We start from the raw sequence: 23,917 nt of genomic DNA on the forward strand, positions 1-23,917 counted from the left end.
CATTAGATTGGCAATAACCTTTTTGATTTGAAGATTTAAGGGCTCTTTTTTGTGACTCTGTTGGCAAAGGAGTTATAAAGTGTTTCCGCTTGTGGTGAGGTTTTTGAGTTGAAATTATAAAAAAGAAGATGTGGTATGATTGCCAATGAGACAACTATCTAAAAAAGACCAAAATGACAAAAACATTAACAACTATAGGTCACCGTAAGCAGGCCTTAACCCTTTCCTCCATGACAATTTTTTATATACTTTTTTGCATAGGATTTTTCAATAAAATGTTGAAAATAAGCTTACATTTATGAAATATTGACTAGTTTAATATATATAATTTGGTCAGTTAGATATTAAAATAAGCAATTTACGCCAGTTATTCACAAATTTATACTTCTTATTTTGAATATAACTTTGGTAAAATCTAACACAGATTTCTCCAGAACAAAGCGTTTCATCTGAGGCACCAAAAGGCGTCATTATGGAAGAAAGGGTAAAAGTGTGAAGGATAGATTATAAATAATATTAAACTTTAATCATGGTAAATAATGTAAATTTGGTCACTTTCAGTCCTGATTTACCAGAAAATGAAGCCACCTTTGCCATTACTGCTGGAGGAATTGCTGATGCAAAGGAATAATGATCTGTTCTATTGGAAACAAATGTGGCAATGTGTACATTACAGTCTTATAAACACTATGCTCTTGTTTGATTTAATTGAGTACAAATAAAAAAAGGTTAAAAGTGGTAAATCTGTTATCACAAAAGTTTGATAATGATGAGATATGTGTTCAATGCAAAATTGTCTCCTTTTTATTTGTTATCTGTTTATGATTAATAATATATTTATTATGCAATTCTTTTACTTTAAAAGGTCTTAACATAAGTCATGCACACAATACTATTACAATTGTATAATCAATGTACCCCTTTTCACAACAGCCAAGTGTATATTAGTGTTGTGTGTTACTGTTTGTTCATTGATTTGCCTCTCATCTTCCCTCAACTGTCAATTCATTGAAACTTTTAAAAATAGATTTTAATGAAACCATCTCAGATTGTTAAGTATTTGATAACATTATTCACATCTTGCCAAGTGTGTTTCAAATAAAATGGATGTGCCTGGCATAGGAATGAAGTGAGAACTTACAAAATCTGTTTCTTTTTCTTTTCCATTTAATTTTAATCAAGAATTATCTTTAAACCATAATTTACTAGTGATGTATGTCAGAGGTGTTAGTATGTATTTTTTGTAAGTGAGTGGTGTAAAAATTCTGAGAACTTTGCTTTGTGAGATAACCTGTCTATCTGTCAATTTGTTTTATGTATGATTGTGTATTCTTATTATTGTATATATTATGATTACTATTGCTGAGCATTACAACTGTTAGTTTGTGTGAATGGTGAAACAGTGAGTGCATGTGTTATTTTTTGAAGTGAGTGGTGTAAATATTCTGAAAACTTTGCTTTGTGAGATAACCTTACTATCTTTCAATCTATCTTATGTAAGAATGTATATTCTTCTTCTTATTATTGTATATATTATGATTACTATTGCTGAGCATTATTATAATTGTTAGATTGTGTGAATGATGAAACAGTGAGTGTGTTATATTTTATAGACAAAGCGTCATCAATATCTGTGATAGAAACCTGTTGAAACTTGTAAATAAGTTGAATTGTTGAATAGTCTAAAACTATTTTAGATTTTTATTGTTGAAAAAAATACTGATCCATGAATGTGATATTGTTCTGTTACTGTTATATTTTGATACTGTTATTTATATCTTGCTATATTTGTTGATCATGCCATAATTTTGTTTTGTTTTTGTTCAAATAAAAAATAAATTTAAGACTATTGTTTAACACCTTTTATGTCTTGCTTGGCCTTGACTGTTCCATTAAATGTCCTCTTGTTTGGCACCATTTGACAATCATGTGATCTTTTTCCTTGACAGACTAATCAAGATGGCCAACATCAAGAAATAATTTTTTTTGGAAAACTAGATTTGTAAAAAAATTCCTTAATGACAATTTATATGAATTAAATAAAAAATTCTTGTTAGTCAATGTTTTGTAAGAATTATATATGTTCCATCAATGAACATCAGGAAAGAATAAGAGGAGGACCCAATAAGTATAGAATTCTGCAGATACTCAAGAGACAATTGTTGAATACATAAACCTTCATTTTCTACCGAAGCATTTGGTTAACTTCAGCTTGAATGGTTTTCAATAAACATGGTGCCATGAGTAGTACATAAACTGCCTAACCGTTCATAAGATTTCTGTATACCTTCAACATTATAAACGTTTTTATTATACTTCATGTAAAAATGCCAGATTTTGATTGGCTAATACAAGGGTGTCCATTTACTCTATTACCCTTCATGGAGACGCTTGATCAAGTGTGCGCTTTATTAAATACGACTCTATCCTATGACAAATACTCTATCACCTTTCACAGAGACACTAGATCAAGTGTGCGCTTTATCCAATACGATACTATCCTATGGCAAATACTATATTACCCTTCACGGAGACGTTTGATCAAGTGTGCGCTTTATTAAATACAGATGATTATGTACAAGATGTCACAGTTTATTACTTTGAATTTTAAAAAATCGACAGTAATAACAGAACATTCAGTATAATAAATTGAATAACACATAGCTGAGAGGGTGATAGAGCAGATTGGAACCCCTTGAAAAGGCATTGTCAACCTTGGTTTCGCCGCGGTTGACAATGTTTTCTCGGGGTACCAATCTGCTCTATCACCCTCTCAGCTATATGTTATTTATATAGTGTTGTTTTATACTAGTTAACAGTATTTGTATTATTATACCCAACTGAACAAATTATAATTTTATTCTTTTTAGGAGTTATGCCCATGGAATTTTATTTCGTCAATAATAATACTACTACAGCAGTTTGTCCTAGCAATTCTCTAAATCCACACAACAGAATGCTGTGAAACATAATATGGATATACTATGTAAATGTGCATGTTCATAGGAATGTTTTATCATTTGACTTTTGTAAGAGTCGTGAGTCTGAAATGAGGATCTGGTGATAAATTTTTGCCCAGTGACAGTTTGGGTGCATGTGGTATGTGAGCTTGCCCAGAAAATCTTACTGAAGTATTCTCTGTATAATCTTCAAGCGATAGTTATATAGCCAGCATTGCTGTATCGAGTTATTTACTCCTTATAAAAAAGAAGATGTGGTATGATTGCCAATGAGACAACTGTCCATAGAGACCAAAGTGACACAGTCAACTCCTTTTAAAAGTTTCGGTCCTTAAATGACGTTTTTTTGTCATGATTTTGCTTAACTGTAATAGATATAGAGACTTTTAAAAGCTAAAATGTCAACAGTACAAAAGCTACACATATATCAACACAAATGAAATTGTCAGTTGAGTCTTAATGGAGTTCATGCCCTTTTATAAGAAAATAACCCCCTCCCCCCCAAAAAGTGACAATTTTTGAAGATGCAGGTAAGAGACAATGGCTTTTTAAAGCATCTAGTGTAATAATGAATTAGCAGAGAGTGTCATTTTGATGGAGAACAACAATATACAGCAAGGTGAAAAATCCACAGAATAGGGACTACAAATGAGTCACCAGGTTTGAAATAGTCAATTGATCCTGTAGTGGAGTTAATACTTTTGAAAGATGTTTTTAGCCGTTTACCTTGGCATTTTTGAAAAAAGCTATGGTGGACAGAAAGAAACTTTAAAAAGCATTTTTTCTGACCTTTCAATTGCGAATATATTTTTATCACCTATGTCTGCCAATTATTTTGAAAACTTCGATGATGGATAGGTATACACATTAAACAGTAGAATGATAATGAATGCAAGATCTACGAAATGCCACTAAATTAATAAAAATGATATCTTGAAAACTATTAAAGATAGATCATAGAAGCTTTATATATCAGCAAGACAAGATCTACAAAATAAGTCAACATATCGAAATCGTCAGTCGTCTTTTAATTATTTGAATTGTTGATCTTGAATGACAATTTTTACCATTTTTGTTGCCTATTATATAAATATTGAAACTACAAAAGATGGATAAAAACTGAATATAGGAAAAATGACCAAGAACTTTAAATAATTGAAATTTTAGCCGAAATCTAGTGTAGACTCCTTCTAGGATTAATTGCCTATAAATGCTGATTTCACGGTTAAATATATATATATATATATATATTATAAAATATGTTGTGTGTACTAAGAGAAATTTCATGGAAACTGTTTACCTAAAAAATTGATCAGCAAAAAAGAGATTGTTGTCATGAATTCTTAATATATATATATCGTCCACACTGGTGAAAATGAACATGAACATTGGTGAGCTACACATGCTTTTCAGATCCCCTGGTCAAATATTATTAATAATGTAAATGACAAAAACAATAAAGGATATAATTTTTAATTGATAATTTATAAATATCACTTGTTGGTTTCACGAAGACGCATGGTTGGTAATCCAATCTAGATACTTGTGAACATTTGCATACACCGCTGGGAAACCTTCTCTTGCACAACCGAATCCCCAGCTCACTATTCCTAATATGAGAAAGATATATATAAGAGAATACAACATATCGCTTTATCTTCAAATGACCAGTAATGAAAAAAGTAAAGCACATGAACTCTTTCGGTGTTCGTGTCGTTCAGTTTTTAGTTTTATATGTTGTGTTTTGTATACTGTTGTTTGTCTATTAGTTATATTTATTTTTTACCATACCATTGTCACTTTGTTTCCGACTTCACAACTGTTGTGTGATCGTCAGTTTGCAAAAGTGTTCTTTCCCTACCCTATGTTAAGGGTCATCTTAAACTTGCATTAGAATGAGAGTGTTTGAAGGAGTCACTGTGACTTTGAACGAAGAACTGCAATGAAACTGCTGCTCCTTTGATTTTGGTGTTTTCTTCTCTGCATGGCTGATTTTGTGTAATGGATTGGTATCTCTTGTCCGTTCTTGTTCTACTTGAGTATTCCTTTGATTTCTTTGGCCAAACGACTGTAGGGTTCATTATACTAAGTCTTTAGTTTTTTAACTGTTTTTTTAAATTATTTTTCATTGTCTGATTCTCTTCAAATTATGAGAATTAAATGTTCCCTTAATATTATATTCCGCCTCTAGTTTATTATATATAAAACACACTGTACTCTTTGTCATTTTAAATAGTACACTCATACCTATTAAGTCGTATTTTCCTTGGCTATTAAAACAAGCAAGAGGTCCACCTTGGTCACCCTTAAAACATATAGCAAAAGTGTTATCACATTCTTAAGAATAGTTCACATTTCATAACAAATGTCATTTACAAGAATATTTTTTTCCAAGAATGTATAATCATTGGAAAATATACATATATATTTGTGATTTTTTTTTTGGATGGAAGAGGGAGTATGCGCTATGATATAAGAATAGATAGTACTTTGACAATATTGAAAGTTTTGTCAGAAACTCCTTGGTGGTCTGGTTATAGCGTTTTCTTCTTGATTGCTGAATGTAAAATTGAGAATGGAAATGGGGAATATGTCAAAGAGACAACAACCCGACCATAGAACAGACAACAGCAGAAGGCCACCAACAGGTCTTCAATGCAGCGAGAAATTCCCGCACCCGGAGGCGTCTCTCAGCTGGCTCCTTAAAAGATATATACTAGTCGGTTGTCATGAAAGACTTTATTGCTTCCGATAGCTTATCACTTGACATTTATGACTAAGGACACCATATGAGGTTGTTCAGAGTCAACAAAACGTACCCAGCCTGTCGGACTAGTATAATGTGTTTTATTATATTAACTTTTATACTAAAGGAATAAAATGAAAGTTAAATAGTACCTGGCATGCGCCTTTGCCTCCTTCCAAGTATCCAGCACAAGTCATATGGTCTGGATTGAAAGCGCCACCTATGTTTGTAAGACATTCTGAGTTGGGTAGAATCGGTTTGTACACTTCTTTCAGTCTATCAGCAAGAGAGCCACCTAACGAAGGATACAAACGTATATGTTATTATTTATAGTTTTCTATAGGTTTTATTCTTCTCAAATTTTTAACCAGTAGCTCAGCTTTATCGTAAGTACCGAAATAATCAAAATGTTTAAGATCAAACCCTGTAGAAAGTAAGTAAATGTGTTTAAGCCTTTCAAAATTATGTTAAGTAATATATATTGATAAATGAATAGTACGTGTTGACATGAATTACCATTGATATAAATTACTCGTTTACAAAACTTTGAATTCTACACCAGTAATAGATTTCGATAGATGTAGTTGCCAAAACCTTTGGGATTTTTGGGGTCCTCAAGGCTCATCAATTTCGTATTTTATTTTGGCTTTTTAACATCGTTATTAGATCGTCACTGATGAGTCTTTTGTAGCTATAAAAATCTTTTAGCCTAGTAACTGTAAAGAAAAAAGAAGACGAAAGATACCAGAGGGTCATTCAAACTCATATAAAGTCGAAAATAAACTGACAACGCCATTTCTAAAAAATAAAAGGTCCACAGACAAACAATAGTACACAAACATAACACAGAAATCTAAAGACTAAGCAACATGAAAACTACTAAAAAAAATGTAAGAAGTATCATACTCACTTTCCATCGTTGTTCCCCATCCTGTTACTACGCAGTTTTTACCATAATAATCCTCAATTGGTAATGACGTCACACATATTGGAGTCACATCTGCATTTTCTTCGACAGGTGTTGATAAACGCAAAAGAGCAATATCACTAAGGAGGTATGAAGCACTGTAGTTCTCATGAACATGTATCTCACTAACTTGGTACGCTTTCTGATTAAGTTCATTGGCTGATCTTGAATGGACACCAACATCTATTTGCCAGTCTGCAGCCAATGATCTGGAAAAAAAGAAAGATACTACTATACATGTGATTAACACTTTCTTTGTGATTAAAAAGGACTTCTTTTATAATTGTATTTACTTTAAATTAATTTATAAGTAATATAAAAACGGGATGTGTGTTACCTGTAAATGTATACATGAGGAAAAGAAAAGATAAAGTGAATAAATTCGCTAAACGCACTTGAAAAAAAACCAAAAGAATAAGAATCAGTGGTTCTTCATCATAAACGTAATAGTTTTAATTGTGTAAATTAAGTGATAATTATATCCCAACAGCAGCATTATATGATGGATTTGGTGTAAAACAGTTGACATTGTTAATTATTTCACATTTCTTAAATTTGAAGATTTAATTTTCTTAGATTTATTACTTCAAATTTCAATAAAGCAATATGGTATTTAAATACCACTACTGATTTACTATTGGCATACTGGGTCTATTTTATAAACCCTTGCAACAACATAAAATGAAAACAATTTGACAAACATGTATTTTTCTCTTTTCTCTAACAGCGAGTTATTCCATTACGTTACTCTCAGACGTTGTCTAATGAGATACACCAAGTAGCTATAGTCGTATTATAAACAATCTTTATTCAAATAAAGTCATATTAAGCTTGTGACATGATTGCATGATGAATATATACAGGCACATATTTCTGAAAACACGTTCTTAAATACCTTGATGCTATTTTTTTCAGACATGTGCTATGTGAAAAAGTATAAATTTAGAACGAAATATTGTATTATTATTTCATATTTACCCCTCAACACATTGGGCTGCGGTGATTACCACAAGTTCATCAGTACATGTTCTTATTAGTGTACCACCGCATGAGAGCGTACTTGTTCGATACCGTAGCAAAACCTGACATAGAATTTTCACAAGTGTTTAAATTCTTGATGACATACATATAAGTATACTATGCAATGTAATGCGATACATAGAAAATCGTTATTAAACCAAATAAATGTAAATCGAGAAAAGATGTATATCAAATAGTGAACAGTAAACGTAAAACATAAAGTATATAAATAAAAAAAAAAAAATTTTCATAATCAAAACTAAAATACAGTTATAAAACACTTTTATAAGAGTAATACATATGCTTTGTTCAATATAACATGAGAGCCCGACCATAGAAAACACAACAGCAGAAGGTCACCAAAGTGTCACTGTTTTACTGTCAATCGCGATCGGTTACAAAATTTTTGGAAAATTAGTAAAACAAAAGCTTTCCCTAAAATAATATTTTGTACTATGTAAAGCTGTTTGAAAAATATAACAATATAAATATTCTTTAATAAAATTGAGATTGGAAATGGGGAATGTGTCAAAGAGACAACAACTCGACCATAGAACAGACAACAGCATGCAGAAGGTCACCAACAGGTCTTTAATGCACCGAGAAATTCCCGCACCGGAGGCGTTCTTCAGCTGGCCCCTAAACAAATATATTCTAGTTCAGTGATACTGTACGCCATACTAAACTCCAAATAGTACACAAGAAGCTAAAATTTAAGGAAGGAAAGATCTTTAAAATTAAAACCCTTTTTTAGAAGTTCACTATTTTGATTATTATATGAGGACACTTCAGAAATATTTACCATCCAAGGCCAACTATGAGGATTGGCTTCCCTCCCGCCTACAATACGTGATGATGCACCCGTCGGGGCTGTATGAGGTGGGTAAAACTGAGTTCCACATGCTGTTGTATTTCCACAGTTCAAAAAAGTACCGATAGAAATACCTTAAAAAGACGGTTTCAAATGCATATATTATTTTAAAAAGATTGAATGTTTTACATTACCTTAACTTCTACTGGAAAATATTTCATAAATATGCAATATAATGTATTAAAGAACTATCTACTAGTATATAGACTGGCCCGAAATTGCTCAGCCGCTCTGTGGCATGCTTTAGTCCTTTGACCACAGGAAGTAAAAAAAAAGACGTAAGAACAACCTTTGACTATATAACTGTAAAGATAAATTTCCCACCGGTTTCAGATTTTAAAATTTCCTTTACACACTTTTCTTTTTTTTATCGAATTCGATGTAGCATGTATGCTAAGTATGTATATTTACAATTATTGTCATATTGAAACTGATGTAGTGTTTACTAATTAAAAGGACTGTCCCTTTAGAATTTTCCTATTCGGTATTTTAATTATTTTACTTTTTTCCATTACAGATGAAGCATGAGCTAGCCCTTGTATGGATTGACATTACCTATGCTCGTACCATGCTGAATATTATAACGGAGTCTAATATTTCCTATGTATCAACATTATGTTATCAACGTAATCAAAGGAAGGAAATGAATCAATTTCATGAACACTGTTACCATAAACAGGATTTTTTTCGATGATAAATTAAGTATCTTCTGAATTTCTTTGTATTTGTAATTTAAACTATTAAATGTGAGTGAGGTATTTCTTAAAAATATTGTAAGGAATTAGTCAAGTTTTGCACTTGGTTCACTTTTGAAGTTCATGTTGAAGATTCTACTGTATACCCTTTTGAAGTTCTTGTCGAAGATTTTACTATATTCAATTTGAAAATAGATGTACACAGTTTGGTTCGTTAAAACTCAAACCTTTGAATGTGATCTTCCTATTAACACATTATGCGGTTTACATTTTTTTAGGTGTATAACTGTAAATGTGTTCAAGGAATATTGTTACCACGAACACTTAAAATCATATTAATTCCATACATGGCTGCATTATGACATTGGAATTGTCGAATTTCATAGACCAAAATTGTTGATCATAAGATTTCTAAAATAAATAAGACATTGAGACTGTCAAATTTTTATGCTTACCAATTACAAAATCAGGTATTTTTATATACATAACTGTTTTGTTCCTACTAGTATATATCAGCGTTCAATTATATTTAAATCTTTACATGAAAAAGTGCAACAGTAGTATACAGCTGTTCAAAAGTCATAAATCGATTTAGATAAAACAAATCTGACATACTAGTAGGTCATATAAACCTCTAGAATTATCCTCACAAAATATACCATATTCGTATGTAAAAGAGGGACGAAAGATACCAAAGGGACTATCAAACTCATAAATCTAAAACATACTGACAACGCCATGGCTAAAAATCAAAGAGACAAACAGACAAACAATAGTACACATGACACAACATAGAAAACCAAAGAATAAACAACAAGAACCCCACCAAAAATTAGGGGTGATCTTAGGTGCTCCAGAAGGGTAAGCAGATCCTGCTCCACATGTGGCACCCGTCGAGTGGCTTATGTGATATCAAATCCGGTAAATAGTCTAATTCGGTAGGTCACATTCATGAAAGGGAAGGGGATTGTAGTTACGACGTAAGGAACATATCCGATATCATTTGTGAAACGGTTATTCCATAACGGTCAACCAACTCGTGATAGCGTCCGTAAAATTTACGAATGGATGATTTCAACTTCACCATTTGAAACTCTTTAATAGCTTCCTTGTGAGCAGCAACCCTCTATCAAGAAAATCATGATAGGAAATGCAAGCACGGGAATATCGTATCAATTAGGAGATATATACCCCGTATGCAGGTGCTGCTGGGATGTTGCTACTTAGAAATGGAAAGTTCACAATTGGAGATCTGAAATCATCTCTTTTGTCGTAAAGTTTTGTTTTCAACCGACCCTCATTATATGATGCTGACTTAACTGTATATGTAGTATCCTTTATTTCTAGTTCAATGGGATAGATGCGTTCCACATAGTCACCAAATTTTGAATTATTTAGTGAAAGAACATCATCTATATAGCGGAAAGTAGAGTTAAAGGATATTGCTAACTTCTTATCTTTCTTCCTAAGAAGTTCCTGCATGAAGTCAGCCTCCTAATAATAAAGAAATAAGTCGGCAAGAAGAGGGGCACAGTTTGTTCCCATTGGAACGCCGTCAGTCTGTTGAAAAACACGTCCTCCAAACGTAAGAAATATGTTGTCAAACAAAACATCAAGCATCTTGATAATATCAGTTTCAGAGTATTTTTTGTTTGAATCAGAGTGATCCTTTACAAAGTAGGATTTATTCTTTCCTAAGACAAGATACTTGTATCTACGTTGGCCATCATTTGTTATGAAGCAAAGCAATACAAACTCTTTCAATTTGTTTTTTTAGTTTGAAATGTGGAATACTTGTGTAAAGAGTAGAAAAGTCAAATGTTTTAATCCTGTAAGTAAGTTGCAGTACCAAAAGTTTGTTATTTCAGATACGAATTAAAACGTGTATTACGAGAAATGCTAGACGATAATCAACATAAAAATGACCGAATAATGCTGTCCTTTTATGTTAATAATCAGAGGCGGATCCGGGAAGTGGGTGTTAAGGGCGTGTTTTTCACGATATACATACATTGATAACTAATTGTAAGTGAACACTGGTCCAAATATTTCCAAGTTTCGTGATTACATAATTTTTTAAAGTGGAAATTATCAGCAAAATTTACCATACGGAAACACTGACTAAATGTTCGAATTGTATCTTCGGAGACGAATTTACCACACAAAGCATCAACTGCCCATACCGGTGATAGTACAAAATATATTGATAAGAATTTCGTTTAAACAGCACGTTTATTTTAAAATAATAATAAAAAATCGTCGTGTGTGTGTGTGTGTTAAAATGATGTAAGTCCCTGTTTCTATTGATATAGAAATTAAATATTGAAAAAACACAATATGATAAATATATATATATATATATATATATGAACCGCAGGAGATGCGGTGAAAGCGCTAACAGAAACAATGTTCGATTTATGATGTGCTTTTTTTTGTCTTTTTTACTTTTAAACTATATTTTCTGTACCAAGGACTTTTTATTTATCAAAATATATTTACATATATATATAAAGTTAAGACGTTGGAATTCAATTAAGTGGACACGCATGAAAAAAGCAAGTCTTAGTTTTAATGTTTTTTATGAATACAAGCACCTAAAATAAATAAACGAAATTCGAGGACATAAAGACAGGAACGAAGCCCAGAAAGATAAAGTTTGAGAGTATGAAAATGGACTTCATTTCTGTAATGTCCACAGCGCCGCTATTGATGACGTTTTTGTTATATAGAAGAAACAAAAAGACCCGTTTTCAAAAACCCTTATCCATGAACCCTAATCCATATGTTGGATATTATTTAAGAATTTGAGTTTACGGTAACAAATCTGTTCTAAGAAACGGTCACGGTCTTAAATGAAATTACAATGGTTCAATGCTCTTTCAGATATAACATAACAATTCTTTCCGCAAATGTTTCTGCAAATATCTTATTGCCCAAATGCAAAATCATTTAAGACTATTACGATTATATAAAAACGCATAACTTACCCTGTGCAAATGCAAGAGTTCCAAATAAGAAAACTAGTTGCTTCATCTTAATTGATAAAATGTTATGATAGATATTATAGATTTCTTATCTAAAGTTTGTACATATATATTTCAAGAGGCTCTACATGGTGAGGTCATATAAATCTGAAATGTGAAAAAAACTTAAGTGTCGAAATAAATTATTGCTCAACTGCAAAACAGGGGTCTAACGAGAAGAGACTTAACAAACAATAATGCAACTTAGATAAAGGCACCAATACTATACTGCTGTTCAAAACTCACAAATCGATTGAGAGAAAACAAATCCGGGTTACAAACTAAAACCGAGTGCAACACATCAACTATAAATTTTGAATTGTTTGAAATACTAAGGCTTTTCTACCTCAGGCATATATTACCTTAGCTGTGTTTGGCAACACTTTTAGGAATTTTGGATCTCAATGCTCTTCAACTTCGTACTTTATTTGGCTTTTTTTTTGGTCTGTCGTATATATAAAATTTAGTCCTGGTCTCTATGATGAGTTTATCTATAAGAGGAAAACAACAGAACAACACAGACAATGATGTTACACTCATGGAATACTTATATGGTGTACATCTAACCATACAGTGTTTGAGAAAGTACTTAAACACATGGCTCCATATCCGTCAAAAGAATGATCTCTTATATGATATGTATCTACTACAAATGTTTTAACAAAATCTAACGGTAACATGTTTTGTCTTGTTATATTGGTTACAATCGGTATCAGTGGCCGTCACACAATTTGAACTATTTAGTTGCTCTTAAAACAGACTGAAAATGATTAATGTTGAATGGTCATCTATAGTTGCTTAAATCTATTTGATTTAGTGTCTAATGTATAGTTGCCTCCTTGTCAATCATGCCATACCAGACAGGCGCAAAATTGCGGCGGGGTTAAACATGTTTATGAAATCTCAACCCTCCCCTATACCTCTAGCCAATGTAGAAAAGTAAATGCATAACAATACGCACATTGAATTTCAGTTCAAGAAAAGTCCGACTCCGATGTCAGAAGATGTAACAAAAGAAAATAAACAAAATGACAATAATACATAAATAACAACAGACTACTAGCAGTTAACTGAAATGCCAGCTCCAGGCCTCAATTAAACTGATTGAAAGATTATGTCTTCATCATATGAAAATCAGGCACAATCCCTCCCGTTAGGGGTTGAGTATCATGCTATCATAAAATATATGAGAAGAACATAACCCGTATTATGTTTTGTTTTTTTAAATTTCAGGAAATTAGTACCTGTACTAACATTAACGGTACCAATTTTCCTGCACAAGATGCGCATTTCGACAATACATGTCTCTTCAGTGATGCTCGTGGCAAAAATATTTGAAATCGAAAGCTTATATAAAAGATGTAAATCATTTCAAGAAATGAGTTTCTGTAAATCATTTCAAGAAAAAAGTTTCTGTAAAACATTTCAAGAAATTAGTATCTGTAAAACATTTAATAAACCAATACGTATTTTAAATATGCTAGTTCTTAGTTTGATATCAATAAAGAAATCTTTCACCTTGAATCTCACAGATACACAGTTCTTACTTGAATCAAACGTGATTCTCTGTCATGTCGTTTAAGTTTAGATGACCGGATTTCTTCAAATATCTAGGTGATATGCAGACTAATTTCCTGACGATCGACATTGTGACCTTAGTTTCTAAAATAAGATATACTATCTACAGAACAACTTTTGAAACATGAATATATATATACCTTTCAAAATAAATACCACAAAACATAAGCTGTCATCATGCTAGATATATCTCTCTGTTAGTGTCTGTTATTAAAATCACACATAATTAAGACATGAAAAAATTGTGTCTTACACCAACGGAAGGATTGCAATTATTTCATTGAAAACATTCCTCATCCTCAAATGATTAGATTTTCCATCAATTTGATAGAGTGTTTCTGAAATTCCAAGTATTATTTTTTTACGGTAGAATTGCTATAGTATTCCCCTTTAACATGTTTAAGTTCAGATTAAATCAGACTGATGTCTTTTCTGTGATATTGACCACGGATGTATTATAATTTTAGAACAGTTATATGACCTTCATTAACTAAGATCGATTTTATTATTACTTGTAAAGTTAGTCACGACAGTTGCTAAAAGGGAAGTCAGGCTATTCTTCCTTTATGCAGCACCTCTTATTTCATTTCTTAATTTTTTTGTTTGAACACAGAACACTTTAAATTGGAAACACATTTATGTCTAAATCTTGTGAATTCTTAAAGCTTTGTTCAATATGAAATGAGAGCCATTAGAAAGGCATATATATCTATTTTCTTTCTGATATAATCTAAATTGGAAGATATTCTTTGGATGTTGAACTATCTTTCTAAGATGTATAATATGCATACAGAAAATTGTTTGCAACTCCCTATACAAAGCACCATGCCAACGGTTATATAGAGTTAATCATTAGGTTTTTCAACTAGTTTGATAGTTATCTGGTTTCTTCCTCACAATTGTTCATTAAAACAGACTATTTTTGCTCAAAGTCAATATGCAGTTCAAATAAGCATAGAAAAGACCTGGCAGGTAGAAATTACCATTCGTTCAATAGTCATGATCCTCATTCAGTGATGGATGAATTACGTAATATTGCATGTTCACATTCTGATATTGAAAACTATAACTTATAACGATGTTTTAATCAATACAAAAAGCAACAGGGTGTGTTCTTTCGATAATTAAACACAACGTTTGATACCAAATCCAGTGTGCCTGCCACCTTAGTACTTAAATGTCATTAAAAACATGACTTGTCGCTTTTTGTACCGATTAATGCATTGATAGAAAAAAATTATAATATAACTGCAAAAAACCCACCTCGCAAAACAGTCGAAGTCTGCCTACGTCCACTTTCCTGCGGGAGTTGCAGCCTTATTTTTATAATACTTGTATTGTATGAACCGAAAATTTATTTTCTTACAAAATGTAAATGTATTCTTAAAAGAATGACTGGAACAAAAGCACTGACTTTTGCAAAAAAGACATTTCAACATGGAACTCCCAGTGATGATAAGGCGTACTATTCCCGTCCCGTTCTACATTTCTGGTATTACATTCATCATTCTTTGGATACTCTCAACATTGGATGTTTGAATTAAATAGCAGGTAGAATTGCATGCATTATCTTGTATTATTATTTGCATTTAGCTGAACATTCACGAACCATAAATACACTTTTAAAATTGCACTTCAACGGTTATATCTGTTATTCCAAAATGAACAAGCACATACGCTTTATTTATAATACACGAATACATTGTAAGAAGGCATATAACAAAAATAGAAAAATTTACATACAATACAAACTGTTATTGTTTTTGCTATAGAATAATAGTCGGATTAGTTTGATCCATAGGCACTGAAAACTTTCTCTCTAATCCAGGGATAATCCTTAGTTTATCCTCACTGGAGGGAAAGCGTTTAATAAATATTGAAATGCACACTACAGCAGCAGTTTGAGAGGCAAAAAAGCACAAAGCAACAAGATAGGTGGACCAGCTGTATTCGTAGCTAAATGCTAAATCCTCGCTTTTCTTAGCGTGACTAGTTTCATCGTTTATAAAAGTTATATATAATACCATTCCGACTGCAATACACAGACCTGGAAAATAACATGTAACTGAATTAATCAATGGTCATTGTGTTCATGTTAATGTCATATGTCAAAATTGAATGGAAGATATGAAATGAAAAGTTTGTAAATTGTGTGCGACCGAAGGAATTTTATGGATTTAAAGAACACTTTTTGATTAAACAAGACATAACTATAATATTGCATATCTTCCAAAACGAACACTTACCTTTCTAAGCTTTCGAATATAGCAGATTATTAGCAATATGAATACAACACTTGCGGTAAGTATTTCAAAGTTTAAAATTCAAATACTGATATTTTATCAAATTATTAATATTTATTTCTTTGGATTTATTATTATCATTGTGGAAACCGTGTTCGATGATTTTGCTGTAATCATGAAACTACGAATTAAAGTATCAATTTTCAATATGCTTGTATTTAGAATTTCTTTAATGAACAGTATCTTTGAATCAATTTAACGATTGTTCTATCCCATTCTGTCTTTTTTGTTGATCAATGGAACAGAACGTCTTTCCGTAACTGATATGTTTTTATAGTGTTTGACGACATCTTTTTACCCTTTGAAATAGCAGATCCCTATAGTTTTCGAAACATGTCAAACGAATCAAGTGCAAGTAAAATACAGCTACTATTAGTAAACCCGTAGCGTTGCAAAGGATACAGTAAAGAAAAAAAGATAGATATTAGATGCGGATCAAGGATTTTGATTTGAAGCAGACGATACAAAGTTAGGAGTGTGCTATTTAACCATACACGTAGCTCCATAAGATGGGATATGACACCTGTTTCCCCTACCCGCTCTGAAATAACAGTTAGCTTCACACCCATTCTTTCATGTATGATTTTTTTTATAAATACAAATGATAGTTGTTTATTGTTAGTAATTTACCTGCGTTTATATAAAAGACAGCTGCCAACAATGTTAGTACATTTCCTCGTATATTTCCGACAATGTTGAATAAAGTTGAGCAAATTACAAGAAAGAAGCCAGTTAGAAAGACTGGAGTTGCTGCTCGTTGTGCCTCTAATAAATATACAAACAAAATGAATTGGATTACATTTTTTTGTAACATTTGATTAAATATTAATGATATAAATTTGGAAAGTTAAAACGTGCCCGTCCTGCTTTTTTATTAAATTATTTTGCGAGTGATTGTTTTTTTCTGGTCATATTTAATAGTAAAAAATGTAGTCAGATTTGCCACTTCGTTAAATAGAGCGTTTTATGCATGTTTTTATTCGTAGATCATGGCTAACAGTGATAGCTGTCTGAAATTGACTAATATAACTGTGCTACGTTTGACTACATAATCGATTGAAGAGTCAGAAAACACATACTTAAAACATAAATTGAAATTTTGTATGATTTGCATACAGTAGGAAGTTGTGTTGCTGATTTCTTTTTAGTAGTGTATATATATTTTCACTTTTTGTTCCGTCAACTATATATAATTTGTATTTATGCGTGATCAATTACCTATATTTATTGTCTTTATCACATTAATGGAACCCTATCTATAGAAGGTTATTTCTATATATATATATATTTTTAATACATAACTTATGTTACCTGCAATTGCTGTGGTTGTTTCTTGTTTATCGTTTTTATCTTTTTTCTTTAAACTACTTGTATAATCTAGAGGTGTACAAGCTTTGCCTGAAACCATAAGTACTATCATTGTTATAAATGTAAAAGATGAACCTAAAATAAAGTTGTATTCTTCAATGAAATATTTGATATGCAATAGGTTCTACAAAATGTAGCTGATGTGATGGTTAGGGAGCGACAGTCCATTATAAACCTACGAAAAAAAGGAAAGAAAAGCATTGTTGAACTTAAGATCTTGGCAAGAAACCTTTTCTATTTTGTCTAAGAGAAGGTTTTATTTGAAATAATACACGATGATCTTGAAATATAAATTCTATGTACTGACGTTTTTTATCATCAAATTAACGTGTTATGGTATTCTTTTCTTTGTTTTTTTATAAATTGTTTGTTTATTGTTTAGTCTATTTGTGACATTATCATTGTCACGACATGGCTCGGTACTTGTACATCCTGTCATTGTGTTGCAGTGCTACGGCAGAAATTTTGCATTCTTGTGTATCGTTTTTCTTATGTGCTTTGTCTTTATAACTTTTTGTTTGTCTTGATTGACATATTTGCTTGGTTTTTTTTGTGTGATAGAGATTATAACACAATATTGACTGCTGTACCCCTATATGTTACATTTTTACCTATTTATATGACCTTTTGTTTTGTTCGCACATCGTTGTCAATATAATGGAATTTAATGCGACTGTCATACAAATGAAAGGTGACGTTAGCCATAAAACCAGGTTTATTCCACCATTTATATACATATGAAACTGCCTACATATATATGAAATTCTGGGATATGACAGTTGTAATCCATTCCTTTCATGTGTTTGAGGTTTTGATTTTGATATTTGCTATGGACTTTCCATTTATCTCGTAGTTCGGTATTTTGGATATTTTTTAAAGAATTATGCTGATCCGGTTTTTTTTACCAATTGTATCATATTTCATATCTAATTGATAAGTTGTAACGAGTCTGGATTTGTCATCAAATGGTGTATAGTTAGAAAATCATACCCTGTCGAGACATACGGTATTCTTATTATTTTGGACTCAAACGTGCATGTAAATTCAAATTTTATTAACTAGATTTGCATTGAACACCGTATAATATTGTTTCCTGTTATTAATAGCAACGTATCATATACTTGATAGGTATACGTAACTAGCCTTAAATACACACACACGCTGATAAGCAAGTATGCCTTATGTTAATCACGAGAGAAGATACCCGGGCTGACACGGAAAAGGCAAATGTATTAATTGGTACGTATGACCTACCATCACCCTCAGCATGTATGATACAAAAACGCCAAAGACCAATTTTTGAGGCAATCTCCAACGTTTCCGGCATACTAAAGTTCATTTCCTTCATCTCTAATATCTCGGATTTGCTAAGCATACTTTCAGTAAAAACTTCTTCACTTAACATTAACCAATAATCCGTAGAAATGGCCAGTGCAATGCTAGCTAATGATACAGCTCCTAAACTAAATGCTACACAAGCCAGCATAAACTTTGAGCAATGCATAGTAGATGAATAAGACTGAACAGCCGTCTAATCTACATGTTATATGTGTTAAGTCTGTCATTACATAGATCTCAGATACAATTATCTCTCTTCTACTGCTTGTTCTTGTCCATTTGTATTTCTAAAAATATAAAATTTAATTAAAAATCGTTAAAAAACATTATTTCTGCACTCTAATTCAACTGATTGAAAAATAGAAAATATATATATTATCATCTTTTAGTCAGGTTTGAGGTAAGCATTGTAGTAAACTGTAGTTTCAACACTTTAGATAATCAAGTTATGTGTTTGACACCTTGTAATGGGTCCTCGACAACTCTTAACTGCAGCAAGATGGCAGATTATTAGCATGAGAGAAACAGGGATGTCACTGTAACAACTGCACGTATTGTTGGTCATCACCATTCCACTATAAGTCGTTTTGAGAATAAAAATCAGGCAATAAACGATGTTGAAGACCTTTCGAGCTATAGAAGACCCCCTTTACCCTTTGCAAGGGAAAATCAAGCATAATGAAGGTTGGTCAGAAGGAAACCCACTGAATACAATACAATCATAGAAAGAGAGTGGTGTGCATACATCAGCCTTTTAACAAGAACTGTTCAAGATCGACTCATCGCTACTGGTTATCGTGCAATAAGACCATTTCGGAGACCTTTGCTTACGAACAGACACATATTTTTCCGTATCCAATTTAGTGCAGAGCTCGCCAAAGATGGAAACTAGCACCGTGGAAGTAGATCCATTGTTCCAATGGAATTCGGTTCATCTTCCTTGGCCCGAGAGTAGCCCGGATTTGAACAATATGGAGCATATATGGGACACTATTGGGTGGGAAGTGCGCGAAAGGACACACCAGTTCAAACACATCATGAAATAAACAATGCCCTTCATCAGAAATGGTTGTTGCTACCTTAGCAACAAATTAGTCGGTTTATGGCAGGAATCAGAAGACGTTAAGATTCGGTTATCCGTTTGAATGGAGGCTGCGGACAAATTATCAATTCTTTGGCGTATAACGATCAAACATAATGAGCACAGTCATCTGAAGAATAATTTTGAAATTTCTGACATTGTAAATTTCGACTACAGTAAAAGTTGTAAAATGGATTTTTTTGTACAAAAAACACTTCATTTTGTTATCAAAATTGTGGTGACATAAATCATTTTTTTTTCAAAACATGTTTTGTTCGTTTAAATGCCAATGTTATTATAAACTATGTTTCAATAATATTATACAAATATTTTATTATATTTCATGCAAAAAAAGAGGCTATTTTTTCAATTTGAACAAAATCAAAGTGTTGCAATACATTTTTCCATGTGTAGAGATATACATGATAAAACCGAAATGGTGACTAACTACAGAATAAAAAACGGACGCATTACATAAAACATCATAAACCAGCACATAATATTACACAGTCGAGTTACACAGAGCCGTATGCGTAGAATCGTACTTACCTCGTCCTATTCATATGGATTTTATTTAGTATCCATGTAGGTCTATGTAGGAAAGAACATATCTTTATTCCGACTTTCTACATAGTCAGAAATATAAAAAAAAAAAATGGTTGAATGGAATATTATTGGCTTTAAAACCTAGACAGTCCGGCATATCTGTTACATTAAAAAACCTACTTAAAATACCATTCATGATATGGTTATATATAGATTACAATTTTCTAAAAATATACCGTACAAGCGAATCTGCATAGTTTGAGGCATTTAGTAGACGAACCATTTTTTCTCTTTTTAAAGTTTTTTATTTCCACCAGTTACTTGTTACGTTGTCTTCAACAGATCAATGCACCTTGTGGAGAATACGTACAATTTTCATTTTTATTATAATGATAAATAAAACATCATTCTAATAAAAGTTTTGTTTACATTTACCAAGAACTTTACTTATTCTTACTTCTTTGTATAATACATTTGATTTGTAAATTCTCTAATGAAAAGACAAAATACATCAAGTCTTTTTAGACGAATCTTACTAGATACTGATTACTACGGACATGAGCAAACACTCCCATACATCTGCCTCCCGGCAAAAGCCTACCTATTCTTCTAGCCTGTTCTTTATTGTATATACATTATCATTTATGAAAGCTGACAATAGCTACCAACAGTGGACTGTGAAATAGTTTGTAAATGTCCAATAACATAAAATGTACCAACTTTTTTTTCGCCAGATACGTATTTCGACAATAAATTTCTATTTAGTGATGTTTGAAGCCAATATTTAAAAAATGATAAAGAAAATACGAAGAGCTTATATATGTACTATCATAATATTTATGCATTTCTCTGTTCTGAGTGTAGTGTTGTCATTTTAGCGATATTTGTTAACATTGCCATATAAGCGAAAGGGTTTTGGCTAGCCATTCAACCAGGTTCAACACACCATTTTTGATAGAAATGTCATGTATCAATTTCTAAGGCAATGGGTATAAAATTGTCCGTTTCTATGTATATATACTGGTGTTGTTTTTTGTTGCACATCAGTGTTTCTGTTGTTCCGTTGTTTCCTCGATTAGTTGAAGTGTTTCCCTTAGTTTCAGTTTGTAACCAGGATTTGTTTTCTCTCAATCGATTTATGTCTTTTGAACGGCGGTATACCACTGTTGCCTATATTTATAAACCTAAAAGGACAACAAACTTTCAAAACGAGGAAGATGTGCAACTACTGGTACTTGATGATCTCGCGTTGTTCTATGTGTTTAAAATCTAATCTCGGGAAGATAATTCAATTTGATGGATAAATAATTTATGTGTCTCGGTTACTACAAATGAGCGACACCACTATCTCTTAAAAACAATTTTTTTTAATTACCTTTGACAATATTACCACGTTAGAATTTTAATTGCAAGTATGAAACAAATCTTCCTGTCAATTCGTCAACTTTAACATTTCTGTATTAAACATATTTTATTAATTATAAACGACTTTTCACTCAATATGCCATACTTAATTCCTGTTGTTATCATACATGTAAAACATTCTGAATAATGGGGTTGAAGCTACTGAAAGTGAAACCAAAGATTACAAGAAGAAACAAATAATCTTTTAAAACACGACTTCAACATGAACCCAATTATTAGCTGTGAAATAAACTCTGATGCTGAAACTCACACATTGGAACATAGTATCAAATGGCAAATATGTTCTTCATGTGTAGGCTCTACCTAAATGTTTTTGCATGGACATTAATGTCTCTATGAACCAATTAAAATCATCTCTTTTGTCGTAAACTTAAGCTGTCTATTTGATGGTGTTTTTTTGACGATCAGTTTACTTAGTGAATAGTTATATCTGTCCAACACTTATGTTTAAAGATACATTCATTCTTTCAAAAATGACACAGTGCATATACGGATGCTGAAAAAAAACGATTATTTAATACTCTCAAATATTTAATGCGTTTCCCTCGGTTTTAGTTTGTTACCTCGATTTTGTTTTTTGTCCATGAATTTATGAGTTTCAACAGCGGTATACTACTGTTGCCTTTATATAACAATAAAATAAAACTATTTTTGATGTGTTTAGGAGGGCAGTTTCGTCACTTGGAAATTTGAAATGGTTGTCTCATTTGCAATTATATTTATATCGTCAATTTGCCATTGTAGTTTTGATGCTATCTTATCACTGATAGTCTTAACACCTATACATTATATGGTAAATAAATATAAACATTCTTACCGTGAACTTCAACAATTGAAATGCAAACATATTTAAATTTATAATATCGCGGTATTATGCACTAAATTTATATTTATCGGCTGAATAACTCCATGCTTAATGATAAACTGTGACACAACCTACTTTATTTGCATTGGTGTGGTCTTGGACCATGGTCCCCTACCTGCAACTTAAATCATGAATCCCAAACAAATTGACAAATTACGATTATTTCATTAGGAAGTATTGCTATTTTGTATATTTGCTTAATAAAAACAAATCACCTGACACTTTTATACAATCTCTATAATCATCGAAATTGCACAACATTTTGACACATTAATAGCAATTCTCTGTAACCACCAACCAAGTGGCGGCACGCATAGTCTTAGATTTTCTTGAAACTTGGTCTGTTGGTAGTTTTCGATAAACTAACAAGAAAAATGTTGACAACACATTTGATTATGCCCCCGTTGCCATGATTACGGGTCCCCTTGGATTTTGCCTCAAAAATGCATATTTTGAGGATCAAAAATGACCCATTTTAAGCAGTTATCATGCATACATATCAAGTTTTATGAATATTTTATGACTATAATTCATTCAAATATAACACTTTATGGGTGAGATGAAAGCTGAATATAAATTCTGACAAAAGGTGAAAAAGGGGGCAGCACTGGTTCAAACAGTGAAATTTTCAATGTATTTAAAAAGGCAAATTATAGGCATTTTGCATGACATAATTTTACACTCTTGCATCCACAAAAAATTAAACTAAAGTGATAAATGTAAATTATGACTGTTGCCTAGGAATAATTTATCATTAAAGGTTTGGGAAATAGGTTGCTAGGTTGGTTGCTATGGGAACATAAAAGTGTCATTTTTGGTATTTTGAAGAACAATTTTGACATTGTAATTTGAATAGTTTCAAAACAGTGACAAATACAAAATAAAAATCACTTGGGACATGTTGTGCATTCAATGACCTGAAAGTTGACCTCAAAGTCAAAGGTTATTAATGACCTTGACTTTGACCTTTGGTCTTTTTTTATTTAATTTTGTTAGAAATTTTGTCAAATAAACCCAAAAAGTATTTTAAACAAGTGTTTAGACAAAATGTTGCCTACGTTTTGTTCGAAAGCAAAATGCAAGAGGTCAAGGTCATGTTGAAAGTTCTTAGCAACGACCCTTACTTGATAT

At 31.9% G+C, this 23,917-nt stretch overlaps 3 protein-coding genes across 4 annotated transcripts in view; 1 reads left to right on the forward strand and 2 right to left on the reverse strand.

Annotated features, from left to right (window-relative positions):
- Positions 1 to 1,815, forward strand: part of LOC134724827 (meiotic recombination protein DMC1/LIM15 homolog) — a 48,093-nt gene extending 46,278 nt beyond the window's left edge. The window contains exon 14 of the mRNA XM_063588110.1: positions 562 to 1,815. Within this exon, the coding sequence (XP_063444180.1) occupies positions 562 to 631 (70 nt within the window). The 3' untranslated portion in view covers positions 632 to 1,815. The remainder of the gene's footprint in view (positions 1 to 561) is intronic.
- A 2,642-nt stretch (positions 1,816 to 4,457) lies between these two features.
- LOC134726928 (trypsin-1-like) lies at positions 4,458 to 12,346 on the reverse strand. The gene is made up of 7 exons (XM_063591325.1): positions 12,247 to 12,346; positions 8,496 to 8,638; positions 7,652 to 7,755; positions 6,617 to 6,882; positions 5,859 to 6,001; positions 5,208 to 5,265; positions 4,458 to 4,570 (listed from the first exon to the last, which is right to left on the reverse strand). Exons 1-7 carry the CDS (start codon positions 12,290 to 12,292, stop codon positions 4,467 to 4,469), a joined length of 864 nt encoding a protein of 287 aa, XP_063447395.1. The 5' UTR covers positions 12,293 to 12,346; the 3' UTR covers positions 4,458 to 4,466.
- A 3,176-nt stretch (positions 12,347 to 15,522) lies between these two features.
- Positions 15,523 to 23,917, reverse strand: part of LOC134726929 (voltage-dependent calcium channel gamma-5 subunit-like) — a 51,851-nt gene continuing 43,456 nt past the window's right edge. For both annotated transcript variants that reach the window (XM_063591326.1, XM_063591327.1), the window contains exons 2-5: positions 18,786 to 19,156; positions 17,475 to 17,561; positions 16,794 to 16,928; positions 15,523 to 15,907 (exon numbers count right to left, since the gene is read on the reverse strand). In XM_063591326.1, the coding sequence (XP_063447396.1) occupies positions 15,627 to 15,907; positions 16,794 to 16,928; positions 17,475 to 17,561; positions 18,786 to 19,035 (753 nt within the window). In that variant the 5' untranslated portion in view covers positions 19,036 to 19,156 and the 3' untranslated portion in view covers positions 15,523 to 15,626. The remainder of the gene's footprint in view (positions 15,908 to 16,793; positions 16,929 to 17,474; positions 17,562 to 18,785; positions 19,157 to 23,917) is intronic.

Source organism: Mytilus trossulus, chromosome 7, assembly GCF_036588685.1.
Source record: "Mytilus trossulus isolate FHL-02 chromosome 7, PNRI_Mtr1.1.1.hap1, whole genome shotgun sequence".
NCBI lineage: Eukaryota > Metazoa > Mollusca > Bivalvia > Mytilida > Mytilidae > Mytilus > Mytilus trossulus.

Coding starts and splice junctions, on each gene's coding strand:
- LOC134726928 (XM_063591325.1), bottom strand. CDS start 12,292: ATGAAGCAACTAGTTTTCTTATTTGGAACTCTTGCATTTGCACAGG. Junction 6,002..6,616: donor ATGGGGAACAACGATGGAAA/GTGAGTATGATA, acceptor ATCCTTCGTTAG/GTGGCTCTCTTGCTGATAGA. Junction 5,266..5,858: donor GAGGCAAAGGCGCATGCCAG/GTACTATTTAAC, acceptor ATATGTTTTAAG/GGTGACCAAGGTGGACCTCT.